This window comes from Biomphalaria glabrata, chromosome 1 (genome assembly GCF_947242115.1).
Source record: "Biomphalaria glabrata chromosome 1, xgBioGlab47.1, whole genome shotgun sequence".
Taxonomy (NCBI): Eukaryota; Metazoa; Mollusca; class Gastropoda; family Planorbidae; genus Biomphalaria; species Biomphalaria glabrata.
In genome coordinates, this window is record NC_074711.1 from 4,034,178 (window position 1) to 4,056,023 (window position 21,846).

Sequence of the window (21,846 nt, forward strand, 5' to 3'; positions counted from 1 at the left end):
CGACTTTAAAACCTGGCTTGAGATACTGTAAGTTCTGTCAATTACTTCAAATAGACAAGTAATAAATAAGGCAGTTTGTATTCATAATTGTATTATTTATTTCAAAGATTAATTGTATCAGCTTTTGCTTGCTATATGTAGCTTCCATCTTGAGTCCTTGTTCAGGTTGGGTGGAGCTAGAAGTACTGGATCTGTTCAGAGACATTCAAATGTGTGCGATTACAATTTTGTTTCCTTTACAAGGAAAATATTATCTAATGCTCAGGAATGCTGTTTACTGACTGACACAAAGAAACTACTGAATAAATTAGTCTGAACATCATTAACAATTGAGGAAAATAACACTGTGTTGCTATACAACAAAACAGACAAAAATAAAATTGTATTTTTTAATGTCATTGTACAGAAAGATTGGGCAATGCACCCTTGTCCAATAGCAAGGGGCTTTCTTTCGTGGCCTTGAATAAAAGAAGTAACGGGGGGGGGGGGGGGGGGGGGCTTCTTCTGCTTGGACAAGAACTTAGGACAGAAGTGGGGGTTCACTTTGTTCCAGCAATGGAGCTCAAACCACTAACAGGTGCCACTGAGAAAACAGTTTCTGTGAGAAAGTGCATGAAACAACTAGCTTTACATCTACACAGCATACACTGTTGTATTTCTCACTGCCTGACCCACCAACAGGCTAGGATATATTTGTTTTTGTCCGCCTATACTTTTACTCTTTATATAATACTGGTACTAATTTTTACTAACATTACTATTTTAATTAACTGTGAATAGACCTTGCTTTTAATGATTTAACTGTATGGAATTTGGCTCTGGTGATATGAAGGGAGCGTGATCCTATAAGGATTACGGGCACGACATAGCCTAAATTGTGCCAAAGACTCAAAACCTCAAACTAATCAAAATTTAATTTTAACATCAAATTGTCTTAGATTTAAATTGGTAATACCTAAAGTCTCCTCAACATCTGTAACTTTCTGGCCACTTTGAACTGCCTTGGCTAAAGAACTGGAGGTACTATTGGGGCCTACCATCTGTGTAAAATAAATTAAAAAATTAGAATAATTTCAGTATTACAATATGTTAAAATGAGGCAGCTGTGCTACAATATCAATGGAATGCAATAATGTCTAGTTGACATAACAATTCCAGTTTTTATTTTTGTATATTTATTAATAGTTCTTAATCCCCAACCTCTACATTACAGAGATTGTTTAGAATAAATGGGGGGAAAAAAAAAAAAAGACTACTTCTGAGTTGTGTGCTGGCATTCATTATTATTATTAGGAAAAAACAAGAAGCAGAAATCTTTTTAGAATCACTGTAACAAACCATGGCTGTCTTGTTAGTCTGGCTTTGGTTCCAGATTTGACCCACAGAACCGTCTATCAAGGTAAGAAACTCGTCATAAACTTCATGAAGTCTTGTAGCCTTCTGATCGTAGTTGAACTGTATCAACATCTTCATCAGAGAGGAAACTTCATCTATAAAAGTAGAGGTACATCAAACATAAAGTAGATTCATCATAGACCCAGCCACCTGGGAGACAGAGGCACATGTTGTCGTGCTGTGAAAGCTGGCGCACAGGTTGCTGAGGAAAAGAGAACAACGCTGGCAGAAGAAAAACGCCAGAGCAGAAAAGCAAGGCCAATGACACTAGCTCCAGCTGGAATAACCTGCCCAGTGTGCAGCCGAACATTCCGGGCTCACATAGGTCTCACCAGCCACATGAGGAGGCATAAAACCCCAGAGACTTATGAATCTCATTGTATACTTGTTTTCTATAGTTATCATGTTTTGTTTTGTGTAATGCACACATTTCCTTAATAAATTATACTAAAGATAAAAAAGATTATTGTTATTTAATAATACTACATTTAACATAAACAGAAAATAAAATAATAAGGTTTAAACAGTAGATAGAATGAATTCATCACTCCAATAACTATAAAAGGAAGTGAAGAGATGGGTGAATGATAATGAGGCTATCCAACCTACCCTATACTCATTATTAAGTACCAAATTTTAAACTATAATAGTGCCTTGTCCTTGTCCCCATAGGTAAAAGGGAGAAAAGAAACTCTTGCTGGGAGCACTGCTGTTACCAGGTGGCTCCCACTAATAGTGATTGACAAATGAATCGTACCTTTCATATTGTAAATGACTGTCATCTGTTTTGCCAGAGCGTCAACCAATGCAAAGCCTTCATTCTTACTTCCTTCTTTGAGGCTCCATTTTTTATTTTCAGCTTTTCTTCTAGTTCTAGCAGACCTACAATAGAAACAACAAATGGGGCGTTTAACAAAATCAGGATTGAAGAAAAAAAGAATAAGTAATGTAATGGCACCTTTGTTTTTCATACATAAAAATATAACAACAATGATATGTAATAGTGAGAGCAATAAAAATTAAAGGCAAAATAAATAATTAATAGTTGTGACAAGTATGGCCTTGTGAAACATACCATAAAATGATAAAAATGTTTTTAAGGTAAACAATATGTGAAGTCTGCAAAAGATTAAGCGCAATTGGACAAGAGATCTTTGTAAAATGTTTTACATGTTTAGGATGTTCCTTCAAAGATAATTCTAGGCTCAAACATCCTGCAGGACAACAGGGGTGGGCAGCAAGATGACAGAAGGACCAGGACCACAGTAATAAAAAACACTTCTGACAAACTCCTTGTAGATGACGACAAATTTTAACAAAAAACATGAGCAATATTTCAAAGAAATTCCTATCCTTATTAATGAAGATTGTTTAAAGACTTCAATCAAATCATTAAGACCCTGTACCCAGTATATGTAACACATAATTCAAACAGCAAAAACAAGTTCCAAACATTTTGAGTTGCAAAGGCTCACCCTCAAATTTTCTAAAAGTGCCAGAAGAAAAATTTCATAAGATTCACAAAAAAAACACACAAAAAAACCCCTTAAATCTTGCTATAAAACTACAGTTTTCATTTTTCTTAACCACAATTATAAAATATTTGCAAAATTCATAGGAAGAAGAAAATAAAAATAGACAATAGGTTACTGGAAAGCATTCATGCTTCGCATTCATAATTATGTGTAAGTCTTCAGAAAACTTAGCCAATAACAATTGAACTTGTATTTTGTTGACTGAGACAAAAAATTTAGCAAAAAAAAAAATCTGGGCATCAATTTCAAAAGACTCTGAAAAATATTCAAGAGTTGGGTGCCAAAGTGTAACATAACATTTGAATGGCCACACTTGATCAACTCAGAGGAGTTTAACACATGCTGTCTTTATTGATTATTAAAACAGCAATCAAGATTCAGATGAACTAAACAAGCTTTTATTGCGGACAACATTCTGTATCACAGCCAAGAACAGCTACAAAGGCATGCACATAAAATGGACAACACTTGTGAATCAGTGACAGGAAAATTAAATACGGAAGAGTTTTTTTTTTCATAAAATAAATGACAAAATCCAGAGCTAGAAAGAAGAATACAAGAAGCAACTGCTTTTGTAGAGAAAATTTTCTTTTATATGCCATGGACATTCCTTCAGAGATGAAGATTATTAAGTCCTCACAAATGCCTCCACTGCACAGCAGAGGATTGGGGGGGGGGGGTCGAAATTGGAATCATGACAACAGTCCAGAACTCATTCCAATGGCAAGACAACCATCTTGAAAGACTTTTTTAAATTACAAATATGTTAGATCCGGTTCTTGGTTTTATTTGCTGTTGTTTTGTACAGATGCTGATAGGCCAGTGATTCTCAAAATAAACATGACATTGAGCTAAAGTTCACTTTTTATTTACCCAGTTTTGCTGAGCACTGTTGACCTTGAACTATTGGAGGTAGCAAGAGATGTGACTGTGGCACCAGTGATGCTGGATGTGTCCGAGAACAGATCTGCCCCAGTTTCATTCCATTCCCCTCCATCTGTTGATACAAGTGTAGATCTAGTTGGGAATATGGTAAGGTAATAGTTTGGAATATGGCAAGCTAATAGTTGGGAATATGGCAAGCTAATAGTTGGGAATATGGTAAGGTAATAGTTGGGAATATGGCAAGCTAATAGTTGGGAATATGACAAGCTAATAGTTGGGAATATGGTAAGGTAATAGTTGGGAATATGGTAAGGTAATAGTTGGGAATATGGCAAGCTAATAGTTGGGAATATGGCAAGCTAATAGTTGGGAATATGGTAAGGTAATAGTTGGGAATATGGCAAGCTAATAGTTGGGAATATGGCAAGCTAATAGTTGGGAATATGGTAAGGTAATAGTTGGGAATATGGTAAGGTAATAGTTGGGAATATGGCAAGCTAATAGTTGGGAATATGGCAAGCTAATAGTTGGGAATATGGTAAGGTAATAGTTGGGAATATGGTAAGGTAATAGTTGGGAATATGGTAAGGTAATAGTTGGAAATATGGTAAGGTAATAGTTGGGAATATGGTAAGGTAATAGTTGGGAATATGGTAAGGTAATAGTTGGGAATATGGTAAGGTAATAGTTGGGAATATGGTAAGGTAATAGTTGGGAATATGGTATGGGAATATGGTAAGGTAATAGTTGGGAATATGGTAAGGTAATAGTTGGGAATATGGTAAGGTAATAGTTGGGAATATGGCATGGGAATATAGTAAGGTAATAGTTGGGAATATGGTAAGGTAATAGTTGGGAATATGGTAAGGTAATAGTTGGGAATATGGTATGGGAATATGGTAAGGTAATAGTTGGGAATATGGTATGGAAATATGGTAAGGTAATAGTTGGGAATATGGTAAGCTAATAGTTGGGAATATGGTATGGGAATATGGTATGGTAATAGTTGGGAATATGGTAAGGTAATAGTTGGGAATATGGTAAGGTAATAGTTGGGAAAAAGGTAAGGTAATAGTTGGGAATATGGTATGGGAATATGGTAAGGTAATAGTTGGGAATATGGCATGGGAATATGGTAAGGTAATAGTTGGGAATATGGTAAGGTAATAGTTGGGAATATGGTAAGGTAATAGTTGGGAATATGGTAAGGTAATAGTTGGGAATATGGTATGGGAATATGGTAAGGTAATAGTTGGGAATATGGTATGGGAATATGGTAAGGTAATAGTTGGGAATATGGTAAGGTAATAGTTGGGAATATGGTAAGGTAATAGTTGGGAATATGGTATGGGAATATGGTAAGGTAATAGTTGGGAATATGGCAAGCTAATAGTTGGGAATATGGTAAGCTAATAGTTGGGAATATGGTATGGGAATATGGTAAGGTAATAGTTGGGAATATGGTAAGGTAATAGTTGGGAATATGGCAAGCTAATAGTTGGGAATATGGTAAGCTAATAGTTGGGAATATGGTATGGGAATATGGTAAGGTAATAGTTGGGAATATGGTAAGATAATAGTTGGGAATATGGTAAGCTAATAGTTGGGAATATGGTAAGGTAATAGTTGGGAATATGGTAAGGTAATAGTTGGGAATATGGCAAGCTAATAGTTTGGAATATGGTATGGGAATATGGTAAGGTAATAGTTGGGAATATGGCAAGCTAATAGTTGGGAATATGGCAAGCTAATAGTTGGGAATATGGTATGGGAATATGGTAAGGTAATAGTTGGGAATATGGTAAGCTAATAGTTGGGAATATGGCAAGCTAATAGTTGGGAATATGGTATGGGAATATGGTAAGGTAATAGTTGTGAATATGGTAAGGTAATAGTTGTGAATATGGTAAGCTAATAGTTGGGAATATGGTAAGCTAATAGTTGGGAATATGGTAAGGTAATAGTTGGGAATATGGTAAGGTAATAGTTGGGAATATGGTAAGCTAATAGTTGGGAATATGGTAAGCTAATAGTTGGGAATATGGTAAGCTAATAGTTAGGAATATGGTAAGCTAATAGTTGGGAATATGGCAAGCTAATAGTTGAGAATATGGTAGGCTAATAGTTAAATTCAAGCTCATTTAAACTATTATAGATTTATTTAAATTGCTTTAAGTTTTCAAAATAAAGACTTTTAGCTTGAATAAAAACTGGTGCATGGAATAATTTATAAATTAGAGACATTCCTTTAAAATAGGACATAATTATGTCCATGTGTTTATTCATGCATGGTATTAGAGAAATAAACTCTCCTAAATCATTGGTTTTCCTGACTGATTCAGGCAACCAGTTCCATGCTCTAATGGCACCAATACTGCAGTTCACAAAATGTATACATCTCGCAACATGTAACAGCATAAAATGATTTAGAATAAAATGATTGGTGAGCTTATAAGAAGACCAGTAAGCATTCCAATGATTTATTGTATGTAATTGACCTGACTGTAAACAATGACAGTAAACTTCCCAGCAGGATAGTTACAACATTTTTTTTTTGACAAGTAAACCTGTTATTCAAGTTATAATTTTTTCTCAACCAAACACAACACTATCTCCTGGGGAAGATTGGAAGTGTTAATATAAAAAAGAATTCTGGTGTCATCCCCCCCCCCCCCATCTGTAAAAAGAACTTTTTATTTGCTATTATTTCATTTCATTAACGTTCATATTCCACAAAGCCATTTAAACAGATGTTTAAAAAAAAGGTAGTCCTACACAGATAATGTCAATCAAGTGTATGAGTGAAATGATAGACATCTTACCCAGCTCTGATCTCTCCTTTTCCTTTTGAGCTCTGACAACAGTTAGCCTGTTTTTATACTGCAAGAACTGTGCTTTCTGACTGGATAACATTTCCATGAGGTGATCCCAGCTTTCCTCTAGGGCTTCTTTCAAATGAGTTTCAATCAAGTCAAGACGCTTGTAGCGGTGCATCTTTTTAGCAAAATTGTAGTTTTCACATCAGTTTTGTAGTTAAAGAATACAGGCAGTTTTAAATGGAACATTTTCTAAACTAATATTAAAGAACAATATGAAAACTGAAAAGTGTGTTAGAAATTATCTTATTTATAGCTGGACTACAAAGAGCAGAGTGCTCTGTTATCAGCAGCAGACGCCTTGGCTGGCTTGGCCACGTTCGTAGAATGCCAGTAGGTCGACTTCCACAGGACATCCTGTATGGCGATCTAATAGAAGGCAGGAGAGCCGCTGGTCGCCTACTTTTACGTTATACGGATGTATGCAAACGCGACATGAAGCTCTTCAAAATCAACACTGGCAACTGGGAAGAGGTGGCACTGGACAGATCCACATGGAGAGAGAGCATAAAGGAAGGGTCACAGATTGCAGATGTCATACACAACAGATGCAGAAAGAAGGGTGAAAATGTAACGGCGCCTAGTGATTATATATGCCCAACCTGCGATCGCAGCTGTGTATCAAGGATTGACCTCTTTAGTCACACAAGAAGTTGCAAAGGGAAAAGATCGTCTCTCGAGAAGTAAAATGTCACAGAGCTGGACTATTACAGTGAAAGAAGTTTGTTCTTACAATTTTCAGATACAATTTTGTTTGGGCAATGATGTACCTACAAATCTGAAGAGTGCAGAGCTTACCAGTCTTAAAGATTCCTCCCAATGACTTCCTTGTATCAAGGCTACTATGGCTTCTTCAGGGTCCTATCAACAAAATGAAACTCTTTAAAAAAAAACATTTTAAGAAAATATTCATAGAATCAATAGAAAGAGTGACACTATGTAATAGACTTAACCCATTGTAGAACAAGTGAAATGTTGAAAAGCTTAGAAAGTATTTCAGTTCAACAGCTTATAAATTATTTGTAACTAAAAGAGGATCATAGAGTATCCTTGGTTGAAAGTGCCAACTAATATTGTAGCACAGTTTATGTATTGAACCCACTATGAAAAGTGACATTAAAACAAATGGCAACCTTTATTTAAAATTGCATTAAATATGTTTAAAAGTTTATAGCTTAAAAAAAAAATATTATCATAGCTGGAGAAACTATTCAAAATTGAACTTCATAATTTTCTTTTAAAAAAAAGTAATTTTTTGATCAAATGTGTATTATGTAACATATGGGTACTTATGTTATTTAATGGGTTTTTTTTTATTATCAAAATACAATATTTTATACATATGGGAAGCGTGGTCGAGAGGCTAAGTGCGCTTGAACTTGGCTTGTCTTGGCTACCTAGAAGGGGGCTTGAGGTTCGACACCCGACTCGGGCAGAGTTGTGTTTACTGAGCGCCTAAAGGCAGCATGGAAAACCAACTCCTAGATACCCCCTCCACCCCCCCCCCACTGGTCCACAAATGGGATTGGACCAAAGTGCTCTGAGCATGCTATAAGCATGAAAGTAGCGCTATATAAAAGCTATAATAATAATACCATACTATTTGATTATGTCAGAACCCTGTCACAATCCTGACATTAATAATTTTTCTGACAATTGTGGTAATTTCTAGTATAGACTCTTGCGGAGTTCTGATAAGTCCTTAGGGAAAAGGCTACACAGAGCTACAATTATTTTGATGTACAAATGCTTACCTGAGCATATTCTTCTAACACTGTAGCAGCTTCTTTATACATCTGTGAACTTTTTAATTCCCCTGTGAACAATTTCAACAAGTTGGTTTACAGCCTTAGCATTTTAAGAATTTGTTTATGAATTATGGGAAATGGGATGCAGAATTAATTATGGGATATATGACACAGCTGACTCAAAAAACATCAATACAGGCTTCAATCTTATTTATAGATGTAACTTAAAAAGGACTTATTAAGTGAAGAGACCAATGTGCAAGTGTACTAATTTTCCGAAGCACAGTCTGCAAAAGAGCTCACAGCTCACCAGCAAAAAGCTGGCTAGAAGAAGAAGTGTCCTAAATATTTGTTAATTTGGTTTGTGTGTGTGTGTAAATGACTCCAAATTTTAATGTTTATCAAGAAAAAGAATAAAATGGATGCTTCAAGACATTTTAATTTTCACCGATATTTACTATTTAATTTAACATGCAAATAAATGGACAAGTTTCGTGAAAGACTTATGATGTAAATAAGCGCACCTGATATTTTTACAGCTAGCTCAGACAGAGTGCTGCTGCAATAATTCAAATGTCCCGCCATACAAAACACTTGCCTCCAGTTACGAGCAGATTGAAATGCTTCTAGGGCCAACTCCCACTCTTCAGCTTTGATGAACATAATACCAGCCTCGTCATGACGATTCTTAGTCCTCAGGTAGCTCCCATACGTGGCTGCAATACTCTAGAATCACCAAAATTTTCGAGAATACAGTTTGATCAATGATTTGATAAGATTTTTAAAGAAATAAAACCACTTCTGAGTAAATCAATAAAAATAGAATTATGACAACACTTGATGAATTTAAACCTACTGGTACTTAAAAAGTTCTAAGAAGTAAAGTTAACATGTCAGGACTTAGTTACTTCTTCAATACAAGAAATGTTCTCATCTTGAAACTATACTATTTTACAAACATATTTTAAACAGTACAACAGTAAATCTGAAAAATAGATACATTGATAGAAGCTATGTTACGAATGTAAAACTATAGCACAGACAGTGATAATGAAGTGCTCAAACAAGAGAATTTAAATAGACCCCCCCCCCCCCAACCAAGCAACAAAAGTTTTGTCTGTTTTCAATAAGACAAAATATGCAGGTCACACCGAGTCTGCATAGCTGTATGATAGTGAACTCTTCCTTAATTATCAGACATGATGGCAATGTTATTTATGTTATATAATAGCCGCTAATCAGAACATGTTTAGATCTTCACCTTAAACTGTGCTGACCCTGGTTTGTAAAGAGAAAGAGCTTTTGCGTGGAGCTTGTGATCAGATACTAAGGTCAGTAACTCTTGGAAATGTTCATCACCTAATAAGAAAATTTAAAAGTTATCTTTCCTTTGAGAAAGTTTGAGTTGAAATGATAGATTAATGAACACCAATGATATGATAGAGATGATTCTAATCAAACAGTGCAAAGTTTTAATGTACATAAGTTCGTATGGGCATCACTATTAATGTTTATAGTATATAATTGACATCAGTTCTAATGTACATTAATTCTTTAGTAAATCTCTAATTCTCATCATTTTTAATATTTTTCAGAGTGCAGCACTTTTCAATATGTGGTCGCAGTCCCAAGAAGACTATAGCCACACCACTAAATTTTTTTTTTTAAGTTGCATTTCTGTGTTCCTATTTCAATTAGTGCATAAATCTGAGATACAAAATGTCCCAGAATGTTGAAAAAGCACAACTGTAGTACTAGATTATACTCAGTGGCGTAGCTAGGCATGTGCGGGTGGTGAGGGCCACACCGGGCATCAAGTAATGAGGGGCATCAAGCTAAGGACAAACTTTGTCAGTATAAACTACACATTTGTTTAACACATGATGAAAAAGAAACAAATGTATTTGTTTGGCTGCTTTGTTTTTCTCCCATATGCTTTCTTACATTAAATGTAAGCTGTGGATTATCTTGAATCAAATTAATTACATTTGTTTAAAGCTCTGAAGGCAACACACTTTTATACTTTCTTCAGAGATACATGGTACAGTATTACTTCATTGTTCAATGCTCTGTATTTATAAGAGGGACAAAGTTGTGTTGGTAAATTGTTCAGTACAATTTGTTTGCTTACCTGCTTACTCTTCTCAACAAGATCAAGTACTAGATCTACATTTAAATCCAACACTAGATTGAATGAGTGATGGAGGTTATCTATGAACATTGAAAAGTATAAGACCAGTAGAGCTCACATTCAGTCATTGCTTCAGCAAGGCGCAAGATTTAATTAAAGAATAGAAAATGACTAGAGATTATCCTAAAAGAATTTGTTTTTTCTCAAACCAAAATCCGTGAACATCGCAAACAAGTTAAAGAAGTATTAGAAAGTCAAAAATCAAAGCAATTTCTTGGATTTAGTGAAACTATTATCCAAGTAAGAACCACTCCTGACATAACATGTGCTTCGAACCAAGCTTAGTTCCACACCAAATGCGTAAATGTCCCCAAAAACAAAGCGAGTTTATTGTGATTTTGGACGAATACGAAAACATGATTTTGGACGAATACCAAAACATGATGAGAAAAATCTTGATGGTGTTCCTAACAATATTGACAAAAAAAATTTCCTATGGATAGAAAGAGACTTCAATGGTTGTCGCAGTTTCTTCAGAAGCCTTCAACTTCTAAAATAAGGATCCATTGAGCTCTTTGAGTTTTATAAAAACATATTCGCTAGAATAATCAGTCTCGAATATCAACATTTTGATTTGTATATTTCTGACGATTGTGGTAAGTTTGGCTATGTGCAAGCGAAATAGTTCAAAGCTTTAGTTAATCCAGAATTATGACACACTCATTAGGCCATTTTGTCTATTGAGCTAATGCTGGCATAAAAAAGATTTTGATAAAATTATTAATAAATTGCTAGTAAGAAAGCTCTAAGATTTATCTGTAGTATCTTTTTGTAAAATTGATTTTTTCTTCCGAATTAGCAATACTTGAACATTGAATACACATTTCTTTAGGAGAAAAAAAAGCAAAGTTTTACTGTTTCATTCTTTTGGGGGGAAAAGGGGGGGGGGGGCCTTAAAAGCCTAACGCACCGGGCATCAAATACTCTAGCTACACCACTGATTATACTTGTGCTGCCAATAACCCTAAATGTCACATCAGTACACTCACCACATTTGACCAAGTGTTCCAAAGCTTTGCTGTACTTTTTCAAATGTTTGTCTATCGTGTAATGCCTGTAGTTCTCTTCTAATGTTCTGAGTTGATTTAAAAAGGGAATGTATTCTTTGGGATCCTGTAACAGATATGCTGGCTGATTACATATCATTAATAAATTAAGACCCAATGGAAACATGCTGTTAAGTTCTAAAGTTGAGAGAAGATTTAAAACTTTAACCATAAGTACACATATACTTGAAGCTCTTTATTCAATTTCTTTCAAGCCATCAATAAAAAAAAGTAAAGTTCCCCTTTCAGACCATGTAAAGGTCATCTGTTTCTGTGGCCTACCGTTAACGGGGGTATCATGTGGCCAGCACAACGACCAACCACCGTTACTTTTTGCCAACTAATGTCAGGTACCCATTAGAGCTGGGTGAACTAGGTGCCTGAGGATCCTGAAATTGAAAACTCAGTTTTCACCAGGATTCGAACCCCGGTTTAAAAGCCATCGCTTTACCACTCAGCCACCACGCCCCCTAAGCCATCAATGGACCGTACTTTTTTTTTTTCAAAACAAAAGTCCACAAAAAAATATAGAAAAGCTATAATACTTTGATAGATAAGTTTCCTTACCTTCTGAGATTTACCAGCTACCATTAGAACTAGATCAAAGTTGTACATGCCAAGTGCCACATTGTACAAATCATTGACATCTACTAGAAACAGGAGATACTTTAACGCATCTTCAGGACTGGCACATTTCTCTGACTTATCTCGACCTAAACGCAGCAGAATGTTTTAAGTATTAAAGCATATTGTCAAAGAAAAACTCCTCACATAACTTTCTAAACTTTAAATTTTTTAAGATTTGGGAGATATGGCTGAGTGTCATAATCCGCTTAACCTAACAAGAGGGCTCGAATTCAAATCCTGACTCAAGATGAGTAGTGTTTGCTGAGCACCTAAAGGCAGCACAGAAACCTTTTCCCCTCCACCAGCAGGTCCACAAAAGCAATTGGGCCATAATACAAAGTCAAAAATTCACTACGTGTTACTCTAGATACTTTTTGATCTAACAAGTTGTAAACCTTAATGGATCCATTCAGTAAATGAATTAATAAGAGAGAAGCTTTAGAAATATTGTTTTGTTTACAGCCCACAAACAGAAATAATATAAATGCTGCCAGCTTTAATAAATTAATTACATCAAATAAATCTTCACATTTTTTCAGATGGTGGCAACTTCTGCAGTTTCTAATAAACTTGATCCTTTCCCAGTCAAAAAAAAAAAAAGATCGCAATACATATCTAAAATACAATTTTCTGTGATTTAGAGTGGAAAAAAAAAAGGATAATTTTTTATATTTAAAATTGAAAGAAAAATTTCAACAGCCACATCACAACAGCTCAAGTGCAACAGCCACATCTGATTGGTTTGAGTTCTGCGCATGAGTTTGGATTCATTATATAGGTATTGATTTTAAGCCTATAATGAAAATATACATCTTATAGACTAGTGATGATTAAATTCTATTTATTTAGATTTTCTTATACTATACTATAGGGAAACAAATCAGGATGGCAGGCTGGTTTTGTGGTATGCCATCTGTACTGTTGTCTCAATGAACCAGGTTCAAATCCTGCTTGCTGTTCTTCTCATTGGATTATTATTGACCATAGTTTGTGATGGCTTAGGATGCCAATATCCTTTGTGAATTATTCTATATGTAATAAAATGTATGTCTGCTACCAGTGTGTTTATCAGTAATTCTAAATGTTGTCGTTGGAGACTTTAGTATACTAGTGTTGTTGCGCACTTGCAAATCTAGTGCGTCTAATAAAGTACATAGTTAAGAAAAGCATTATAGCCGTACCAGAAGAGCTACCTACAACATACACGGCATTCGCGTCATCACGCCTACAATAACAACCAGGCAGTGACAGACGTAATGAAACCACTGAGCTAAGCCTAGAAAATGAAAATTATACTTTCAACTGCAAACATACCATACAATGACCATACAACGTAAAGGGCTTTTTCCAAATCAGGTGGATTCTTTCTCACATGTGCAGTCAAAATAGACTGGTAGAACCTGAGGAGGAAAAACGAATGTAAATATTAAAGAAATGGGGGAACAAAATGACACTGTAATCTATTTCAACTAAAAGACTAGTTGGTCAATATAAAGTGATAGCCTAGACAAAGGTCGAAGCTGAGGAACTCTTAGTGAGACACACAATGTGCGATTGGTTGTCGAGTGACAATCAAAGTCAAATCATTCTTAAGATGATAGAAAATACTGGGCAACGTAAGTCATTAAGCTATCAATAGCAGACTTTCACTTCACAGGCCTTTGAGATCAGTATTGTGGTACACAATGTAACAACTAAAAGATTATCTCATTATAACAATGTCAATAAAAAGAAAATTCACAAACACTCTGATATCTTTTGTTCTAACGTATTGAATGACAAAATTAAACACAACAAATCTAATGTCCGGCATTGTTAAAGTTAAACACAACAAATCTAATGCCCTGCAATGTTAAACACAACAAATCTAATGTTCAGCAATGTCCATAACCCCTCTCTGATTCTCATTCACTCACTTTTCTTGTCCATTCACTTCTTGATCCCTACCTTAACTCTTTCTCTCCTAACTGACGATACCAGCGTTGATTCCACCAGAATGTGGTAAATAATTATGGACAGAAAGAGTTAAAGTCAATGTATATTTCCTATTTGAAACCCCTCCACTCATACTTTCCAACTACAACTTCTCAATTGATGTTTCTATTTGCCTTATTTATTCTATTTCCTATAGCTCATTTAAACAATTAATTAACTTCCTGTGTGACGGAGAGTGTGGTTCAGAAAAAAAAAGAGGGGGGGAGGGGAACAAGTAATCTTCTCTGTATAAATAATTCTCTATGTCGCCCAACCACCACCCCATATGGACAACTGTGTCTTTCAGAAAATTTTCACCTGTCAATATATAGCGGTGGCGTATGCTATGCCTCAGGTCGGCTCGTATTATTATAAAACCAATAACTTTGTGCACCCGCTTATACTACCAATCATCTATTTATAACCCAAACTTTAAAAAGCAGCACATACAGCTATATAAATATAATGGCATGTCTATTAGCCAAGATAATATTAATGCTTTTCTATGCATGTTCAGCAGCGTAGACAAAGATATTATTAAACTCTTATTAACAGCTGACCTATCAGAACCTGCCTTCTGCAGACCATCCAAAAAGCAATCACAAATTCTGTTCACTTTGGACTTCTGTAAGCCTACAGTCTGAGTGTCAGTACTGTCTGGTTTTGTGCTGTAGGAAGCTGTATACATTGTCTGTGTGACATCCTCTTCCCTATATCAAAACAAAAAAAAACCCAGACATTTAATCTTTTAGAAAAAAGAAAAAAGATAATTTTAATAACTGTGATACTATTAATGAAGCTCTGCTAAACTTTAGCTACAAACAGAAATATGGGATGTAGAGGCCATGGCGGTAAACATGTAATTTCTTCAGTTAAGTAATTTCTTATTGATGCTTAGTGTCTGAGAAATTAAAAAACTAGCTGTTGTGCTGGCCATTATAATGATTATATATGCATAATGAAGGATCCTTGGCTTGATTAATGAATTCTCTGGTTAAAGTTCTTATTGCTGCTTGAGAAAGTATAAGGCTAGCTGTTGTGCTGTGCTGTCATTATAATGAACATTATAGACAATTGGCCATGGAAAAAGAATTCTTTATTCCTAGAGACTTTCAGGAATTGGAAGAAAATGTTTTTACAACTATTTCAAAAAAAATAATTTGTATTTCAACAACAATAAATCATAACAATAAATCAATGTCAAGATTCTTTGAAACTAATTCATATTAAAAAGAAAGAAATATCTATTCTATAAAGTATTTCTATCCATATTTTTTAAAAAGACTATAAAGTATAAAGTTTGAAAAAAAAAAGAATTATTTTTCTCTTAAGTATTTCTATGAATATTTTATTAAAAAAAAAAGAATTATTTACTCTCTAAAGTATTTCTATCGCAATAGTGATACAGACCAAAGAGAACAACAAGAAATGAGAAATTATGTTTTACAGTTTCAACTTACATGAGGTCAGTAAGGAGGACATTAAAATGTGCAGGGCTGTCAACTTGTTGTATAAATTGATCAATATGACTTAGGAAGTGAGATGGGTTGTGATCGTGCAGAAGATTTAAATTAATTCTGTGGGTTCTCATCATCAACAAAGCTTCCAACATTTTATCACTATCAGAGAAATATTGAAACAATAGTATAACCTTTATTATACACGAGGAAATTTGTTTTTCAAGTATACATTACAAAGAACAACACATTATTTGAGCAAACAATTTTTACGATAGCATACAAAATACGTGTCCCTGCCCCAGTTTCTCTTAAGTCGGCTAAATACACATACACATCTCTTTTCTTTAATAAAGACACATAAATTAGCACACAGGCCTCATAAAAAATCATTTAATATAGGGGCAAAATTTTGGTCTGTCTAGTACATCAATGATAATTTCAAGTCTGCTTGACGAATTTTTATGAACTATGGTACACAATTAGAAAGTTAACATTTTAAGACTAGTAAATTCACATTGTGCTAGCGACATATAATAACTATAGGTCCAGTTAAGTAATGGCTGAAATTTCTGCTTGACAAATTATTATGAACTATGGTACACAATTAGAAAGTTAACATTTTAAGACTAGTAAATTCACATTGTGCTAGCGACATATAATAACTATAGGTCCAGTTAAGTAATGGCTGAAATTTCTGCTTGACAAATTATTATGAACTATGGTACACAATTAGAAAGTTAACATTTTAAGACTAGTAAATTCACATTGTGCTAGTGACATATAATAACTATAGGTCCAGTTAAGTAATGGCCGAAATTTCTGCACTATTAGACCAAATATGTTGAAATAATGAAAGTTAATGGTAGGTTTATCCTTGGGAAAAAAAAAATTATATCATCGAAGAAACATGAACGCAAATAATTATAATAAACTCAAAGAATATTTCACCAAGTGATGTTTAATTAATATTTTTTGTTAATAATAGAAAAGAAAGGGACCTTGTAAGATCTCTCCATATTAAATTTAAACTATTATTAACTGACTGCAGATCACTAGAGTAGCCCACAGTTCTAGTATGCCTACCCAGTGACACTAGTCCCACAAAAAAAACATAACATGCAGCCCCATGTACCTGTAGCTCACTAGCCTATTACCTATAGCCCCACTCTAATATATAACTAAATAATGCTCATGCAGCCTGTAGATCTACTCTAGGCCTACCTGTCCATTAAGTGTTTGAGAGAGCTTAAGACTAGGGCTCTTGGATGAATGGTCTCTAAATTCCCTCTGGGCATTTGTAAAATGACCTTTGTACTGTTTGCCAGGATATTAATGATCTGAGAGCCTCTCTCGACCCTTCGAATACTTTCATCAAATGGATGGCTCTTCGTATCAGACAAACTGGACAAATCTGTCAGTAAATATTTTTAATCATATCAACAATAACTAAAGAGTACATTAAACTATAAATAGATTAACGAAAGTTATACAAGTAATGAAATAAAAATTGTTACTCTATTTTCATGTTTTTAAATTAGGGACTTTTATTTTCATGTTCTAAAGTAACATTGGGCTTGATAAAAACTAAAAAAGAACGCTGGTACTAAAAAGTTGATACGCTTAAATGAAGTTCAACTCAAATACAGTTTTCATCAAGGAATTTCTGCTGGTTTTTCAGGGGAAAAAAGATCTGATAAAAACTATACAATTTTAAATATCTGATAACAAATATGGCAAAAACAAATGAAGAATAAGCATGAAGAATAAACAGACATGTGATATACAATAGCCACACCATATTATAATAGTTATGGAGAGAAGAATGTGAATAAAATATTGCGAAACATAGAGGACTTGAACCACAGACCTGTATCACATTTAACTAACCCTATCTTCTTCACCTTCTAAGAATACATATTGTATCCTACTGAGCCTATTATTAAATGTCACATGTGATGTTTATGCAACTGAGACCAAAACTTGAAAATACTTTATTTATCATCATCATGTATCATCAAATTCCATTTGAGTGAGGGCTTGAGAGGCTCAAATCCTCTCTTGCAAAAGCCCTGGACAGAAATATGAGCCAACAGGACAGTTTTATATTATAGATTTTTAAAACTTCATATATATGTTACCTTACCATTGAGTTGACATGCTCTACTTATACATCGAATAGTATGACTAAATGTGGTCAGCAATAGGAACTCATTATGGACTTTGAAAGAGGTGCAGTTGGAAGCAATCTGTAGAAAAACAAATGTTCAAGGAAGAATAAAAAAACAAAACTGAGACTAGCTCAAAAGTGTCTTAGTCTAAAATAATATTACTTTATAATAACACAGTAGCACAGAAATACTCTATATTATACAAACAGAGAAGAAGAGCAGTGTTTCCACAGCTTAAATAGGATGGTTCAGAAAACAGTGTTTCCACAGCTTAAATAGGATGGTTCAGAAAACAGTGTTTCCACAGCTTAAATAGGATGGTTCAGAAAACAGTGTTTCCACAGTTTAAATAGGATGGCTCAGAAAACAGTGTTTCCACAGCTTAAATAGGATGGCTCAGAAAACAATTTTTCCACAGCTTAAATAGGATGGTTCAGAAAACAGTGTTTCTACAGCTTAAATAGGATGGTTCAGAAAACAGTGTTTCCACAGTTTAAATAGGATGGCTCAGAAAACAGTGTTTCCACAGCTTAAATAGGATGGCTCAGAAAACAGTGTTTCCACAGCTTAAATAGGATGGTTCAGAAAACAGTGTTTCCACAGCTTAAATAGGATGGTTCAGAAAACAGTGTTTCCACAGCTTAAATAGGATGGCTCAGAAAACAGTGTTTCCACAGCTTAAATAGGATGGCTCAGAAAACAGTGTTTCCACAGCTTAAATAGGATGGTTCAGAAAACAGTGTTTCCACAGCTTAAATAGGATGGTTCAGAAAACAGTGTTTCCACAGCTTAAATAGGATGGTTCAGAAAACAGTGTTTCCACAGTTTAAATAGGATGGCTCAGAAAACAGTGTTTCCACAGCTTAAATAGGATGGCTCAGAAAACAATTTTTCCACAGCTTAAATAGGATGGTTCAGAAAACAGTGTTTCTACAGCTTAAATAGGATGGTTCAGAAAACAGTGTTTCCACAGTTTAAATAGGATGGCTCAGAAAACAGTGTTTCCACAGCTTAAATAGGATGGCTCAGAAAACAGTGTTTCCACAGCTTAAATAGGATGGTTCAGAAAACAGTGTTTCCACAGCTTAAATAGGATGGTTCAGAAAACAGTGTTTCCACAGCTTAAATAGGATGGCTCAGAAAACAGTGTTTCCACAGCTTAAATAGGATGGCTCAGAAAACAGTGTTTCCACAGCTTAAATAGGATGGTTCAGAAAACAGTGTTTCCACAGCTTAAATAGGATGGTTCAGAAAACAGTGTTTCCACAGCTTAAATAGGATGGTTTAGAAAACAGTGTTTCCACATCTTAAATAGGATGGTTTAGAAAACAGTGTTTCTACAGCTTAAATAGGATGGTTCAGAAAACAGTGTTTCCACAGTTTAAATAGGATGGCTCAGAAAACAGTGTTTCCACAGCTTAAATAGGATGGCTCAGAAAACAGTGTTTCTACAGCTTAAATAGGATGGTTCAGAAAACAGTGTTTCCACAGCTTAAATAGGATGGTTCAGAAAACAGTGTTTCCACAGCTTAAATAGGATGGTTTAGAAAACAGTGTTTCCACATCTTAAATAGGATGGTTTAGAAAACAGTGTTTCTACAGCTTAAATAGGATGATTCAGAAAATAGTGTTTCCACAGTTTAAATAGGATGGATCAGAAAACAGTGTTTCCACAGCTTAAATAGGATGGTTCAGAAAACAGTGTTTCCACAGCTTAAATAGGATGGTTCAGAAAACAGTGTTTTCACAGCTTAAATAGGATGGTTCAGAAAAGAATCGCTTTTGTTAACTAAGACATAACTTTACATTAAAAACAAAAATGACCTACATTTAAATGCTAAATCTAATGAATTCACAAATATGATGAAACTCAATTTAAAAGATGTTTCACCATAGTGCTAGGGATCTTGAGAGGAAATTGTAAACTAGATATTGTTGATTATATTAATAACACCCACCTCTGTGTTATTTACAAATAACCGGAATCTGTCTGTTCTTCCAATCACAATTTCCTGTTGGCCAAAGCTGGTGACTGACATTTCTGTACAAGGATATGGAAATCTAACAGGCTGACTACTTGGAGATAACCAAGGCTGCACATCGTCCTTATCTACACAAAGCAACATAAAACATTGTCACTTGCAAGACATACAGAACTTATTAGGATTTATTTATGATAAATTAATTGTATACTTATAGCTCAACTATGTATGTCACTAAAAGTATTGTAAATATTCTAAATGTGATTGAGACATTTAGTTCTGTTGTATTAGAAATTACCAGGTAATAGTTTGAAGACTTCTCCATTGACCAACTGAATGGCCACAGTGTTGGTTTCTTCATTCTTTGCCATTGAAAGCACAAAATTATTTAGTTCAATTGAGGTTCTGCATATGACAATTAAAGCTTTATTAGTGACTTTTCTTTTCATTGAAATATTAGGCAGCAAACCCTAAGACTAACGGAAAACCAAATAAAATATTAATAAATAAATAAAGTATTTAAACAATTTTTGTAAATTATGAAACAAATAACCTGACAACCAGTGCTTTCTCTCCCTTGCAGATGTCTGCTCTGTGCAGAATTGAACAAGACTGGCCAGTTTTTGTGAACAAGAATTGAGATTCAGAAATCCATAGAAAATGTACAATTTGTGAAGGCTGATCCTCTGGCGTCTGGAACTTGATGCTGAGAAAAACAAACAAAATTCCTCACAGCAGCTTTTAAAAGAGAAAAAAAAACAACTAACAAATCTTTTTAAACTCTATCATGTTAAGCAATAATGGCAATGTAGTAAACTAATGTCTTACTGATACATGTCTTCAAGATGAGGAAGTTTACACTGGGGCACAAAGCCATCACCTCCCCCTGCTCCAGTGTATGAGACTAGAGATGCGTTATTCCCTTCTCCTGCATGATATTAAAACATAATATAAGGGACAAAGTAAGTGTGAGCTTTTCAAATATCTCGAAGCATTATAGTTTGTTTTCAAATAAATTTTGTATGTTTATTGTCTAGTTCACTGGGTGTGACTTAAGTTTATGTTGCTGTAGTGTTTCTATCATATCTGTAGTCTTTGACAAACTTTCAGCATCACAATCCTTTACTTGGCTCGTTTAAGACAAGGGTTTCTTGTTTCAATCATATTCCAGCAATGCAACTTTCTGATGTAAACTTCAGATGTAATGTTTAAGTGAAACTGTGGTTTGTGCTGTTATATATTTCATTCTTTGTTATAACTGTTTAGTGAAATGCGCAATTCTAAGATAAATTTCTTCAACGATTTTAATGATTATTATTATAATTAATGTAGTAAAACCTCTAGAACCAAAACAATTAATAATACTGTTTCAATAATTAATAGGTTATTTTCTGGATTTATTTAGTATTAGACAGTTTGCTGTTTTCATCCCTCATTTCAAAATACTTTTTAAAAAATTACTATAACTATCACAGGAGGCGCTGTGGCTGAGCGGTAAAATGTTTGGCTTCTGAACTGGGCGTTCCAGGGTTCAAATCCTGGTGAAGACTGGGATTTTAATTTTGGGATCTTTGGGCACCTCTGAGTCCACTCAGCTCTAATGGGTACCTGACATTAATCAGGGAAAAGCAAAGGCAGTTGGTCGTTGGCCACATGACACCCACGTTAACTGTGGGCCACAGAAACAGATGACCTTTACATCATCTATCCTATAGATTGCAAGGTCTGAAAGGGCAACTACTTATTCAAAGGTTGTAAGGAATGAATAATAATATTACATTATAATATAATAATAATATAACATATAATTTTATATTGCTTTGTTTGTGTGTGTATCTATCACTTCCTATATTTAAAAAAAAAAAGAAAACAATGCGACACAAGGGGAACTTTACTTTTTACTTTTTTATAATTAACATAAATCTTTACTTTCTATCCAATATCTAAAAATAAACATGT

General features: G+C 34.5%; 1 protein-coding gene across 5 annotated transcripts in view; it reads right to left on the minus strand.

Moving 5' to 3' along the window:
- Positions 1-74: 74 nt before the first annotated feature.
- LOC106079975 (putative elongator complex protein 1) overlaps positions 75-21,846 on the minus strand; it is a 31,459-nt gene continuing 9,687 nt past the window's right edge. For 4 of the 5 annotated variants that reach the window (XM_056012002.1, XM_056012144.1, XM_056012067.1 and 1 more), the window contains exons 13-33: positions 20,716-20,815; positions 20,441-20,593; positions 20,186-20,292; positions 19,864-20,015; positions 17,881-17,983; positions 16,959-17,148; positions 15,738-15,896; positions 14,838-14,987; positions 13,618-13,703; positions 12,244-12,389; positions 11,620-11,743; positions 9,701-9,798; positions 8,964-9,165; positions 8,446-8,507; positions 7,490-7,552; positions 6,638-6,809; positions 3,804-3,927; positions 2,153-2,277; positions 1,339-1,490; positions 956-1,040; positions 75-191 (exon numbers count right to left, since the gene is read on the minus strand). In XM_056012002.1, the coding sequence (XP_055867977.1) occupies positions 118-191; positions 956-1,040; positions 1,339-1,490; positions 2,153-2,277; positions 3,804-3,927; positions 6,638-6,809; positions 7,490-7,552; positions 8,446-8,507; positions 8,964-9,165; positions 9,701-9,798; positions 11,620-11,743; positions 12,244-12,389; positions 13,618-13,703; positions 14,838-14,987; positions 15,738-15,896; positions 16,959-17,148; positions 17,881-17,983; positions 19,864-20,015; positions 20,186-20,292; positions 20,441-20,593; positions 20,716-20,815 (2,627 nt within the window). In that variant the 3' untranslated portion in view covers positions 75-117. The remainder of the gene's footprint in view (positions 192-955; positions 1,041-1,338; positions 1,491-2,152; positions 2,278-3,803; positions 3,928-6,637; positions 6,810-7,489; positions 7,553-8,445; positions 8,508-8,963; positions 9,166-9,700; positions 9,799-11,619; positions 11,744-12,243; positions 12,390-13,617; positions 13,704-14,837; positions 14,988-15,737; positions 15,897-16,958; positions 17,149-17,880; positions 17,984-19,863; positions 20,016-20,185; positions 20,293-20,440; positions 20,594-20,715; positions 20,816-21,846) is intronic. The other variant, XM_056012272.1, reaches the window with a different exon arrangement.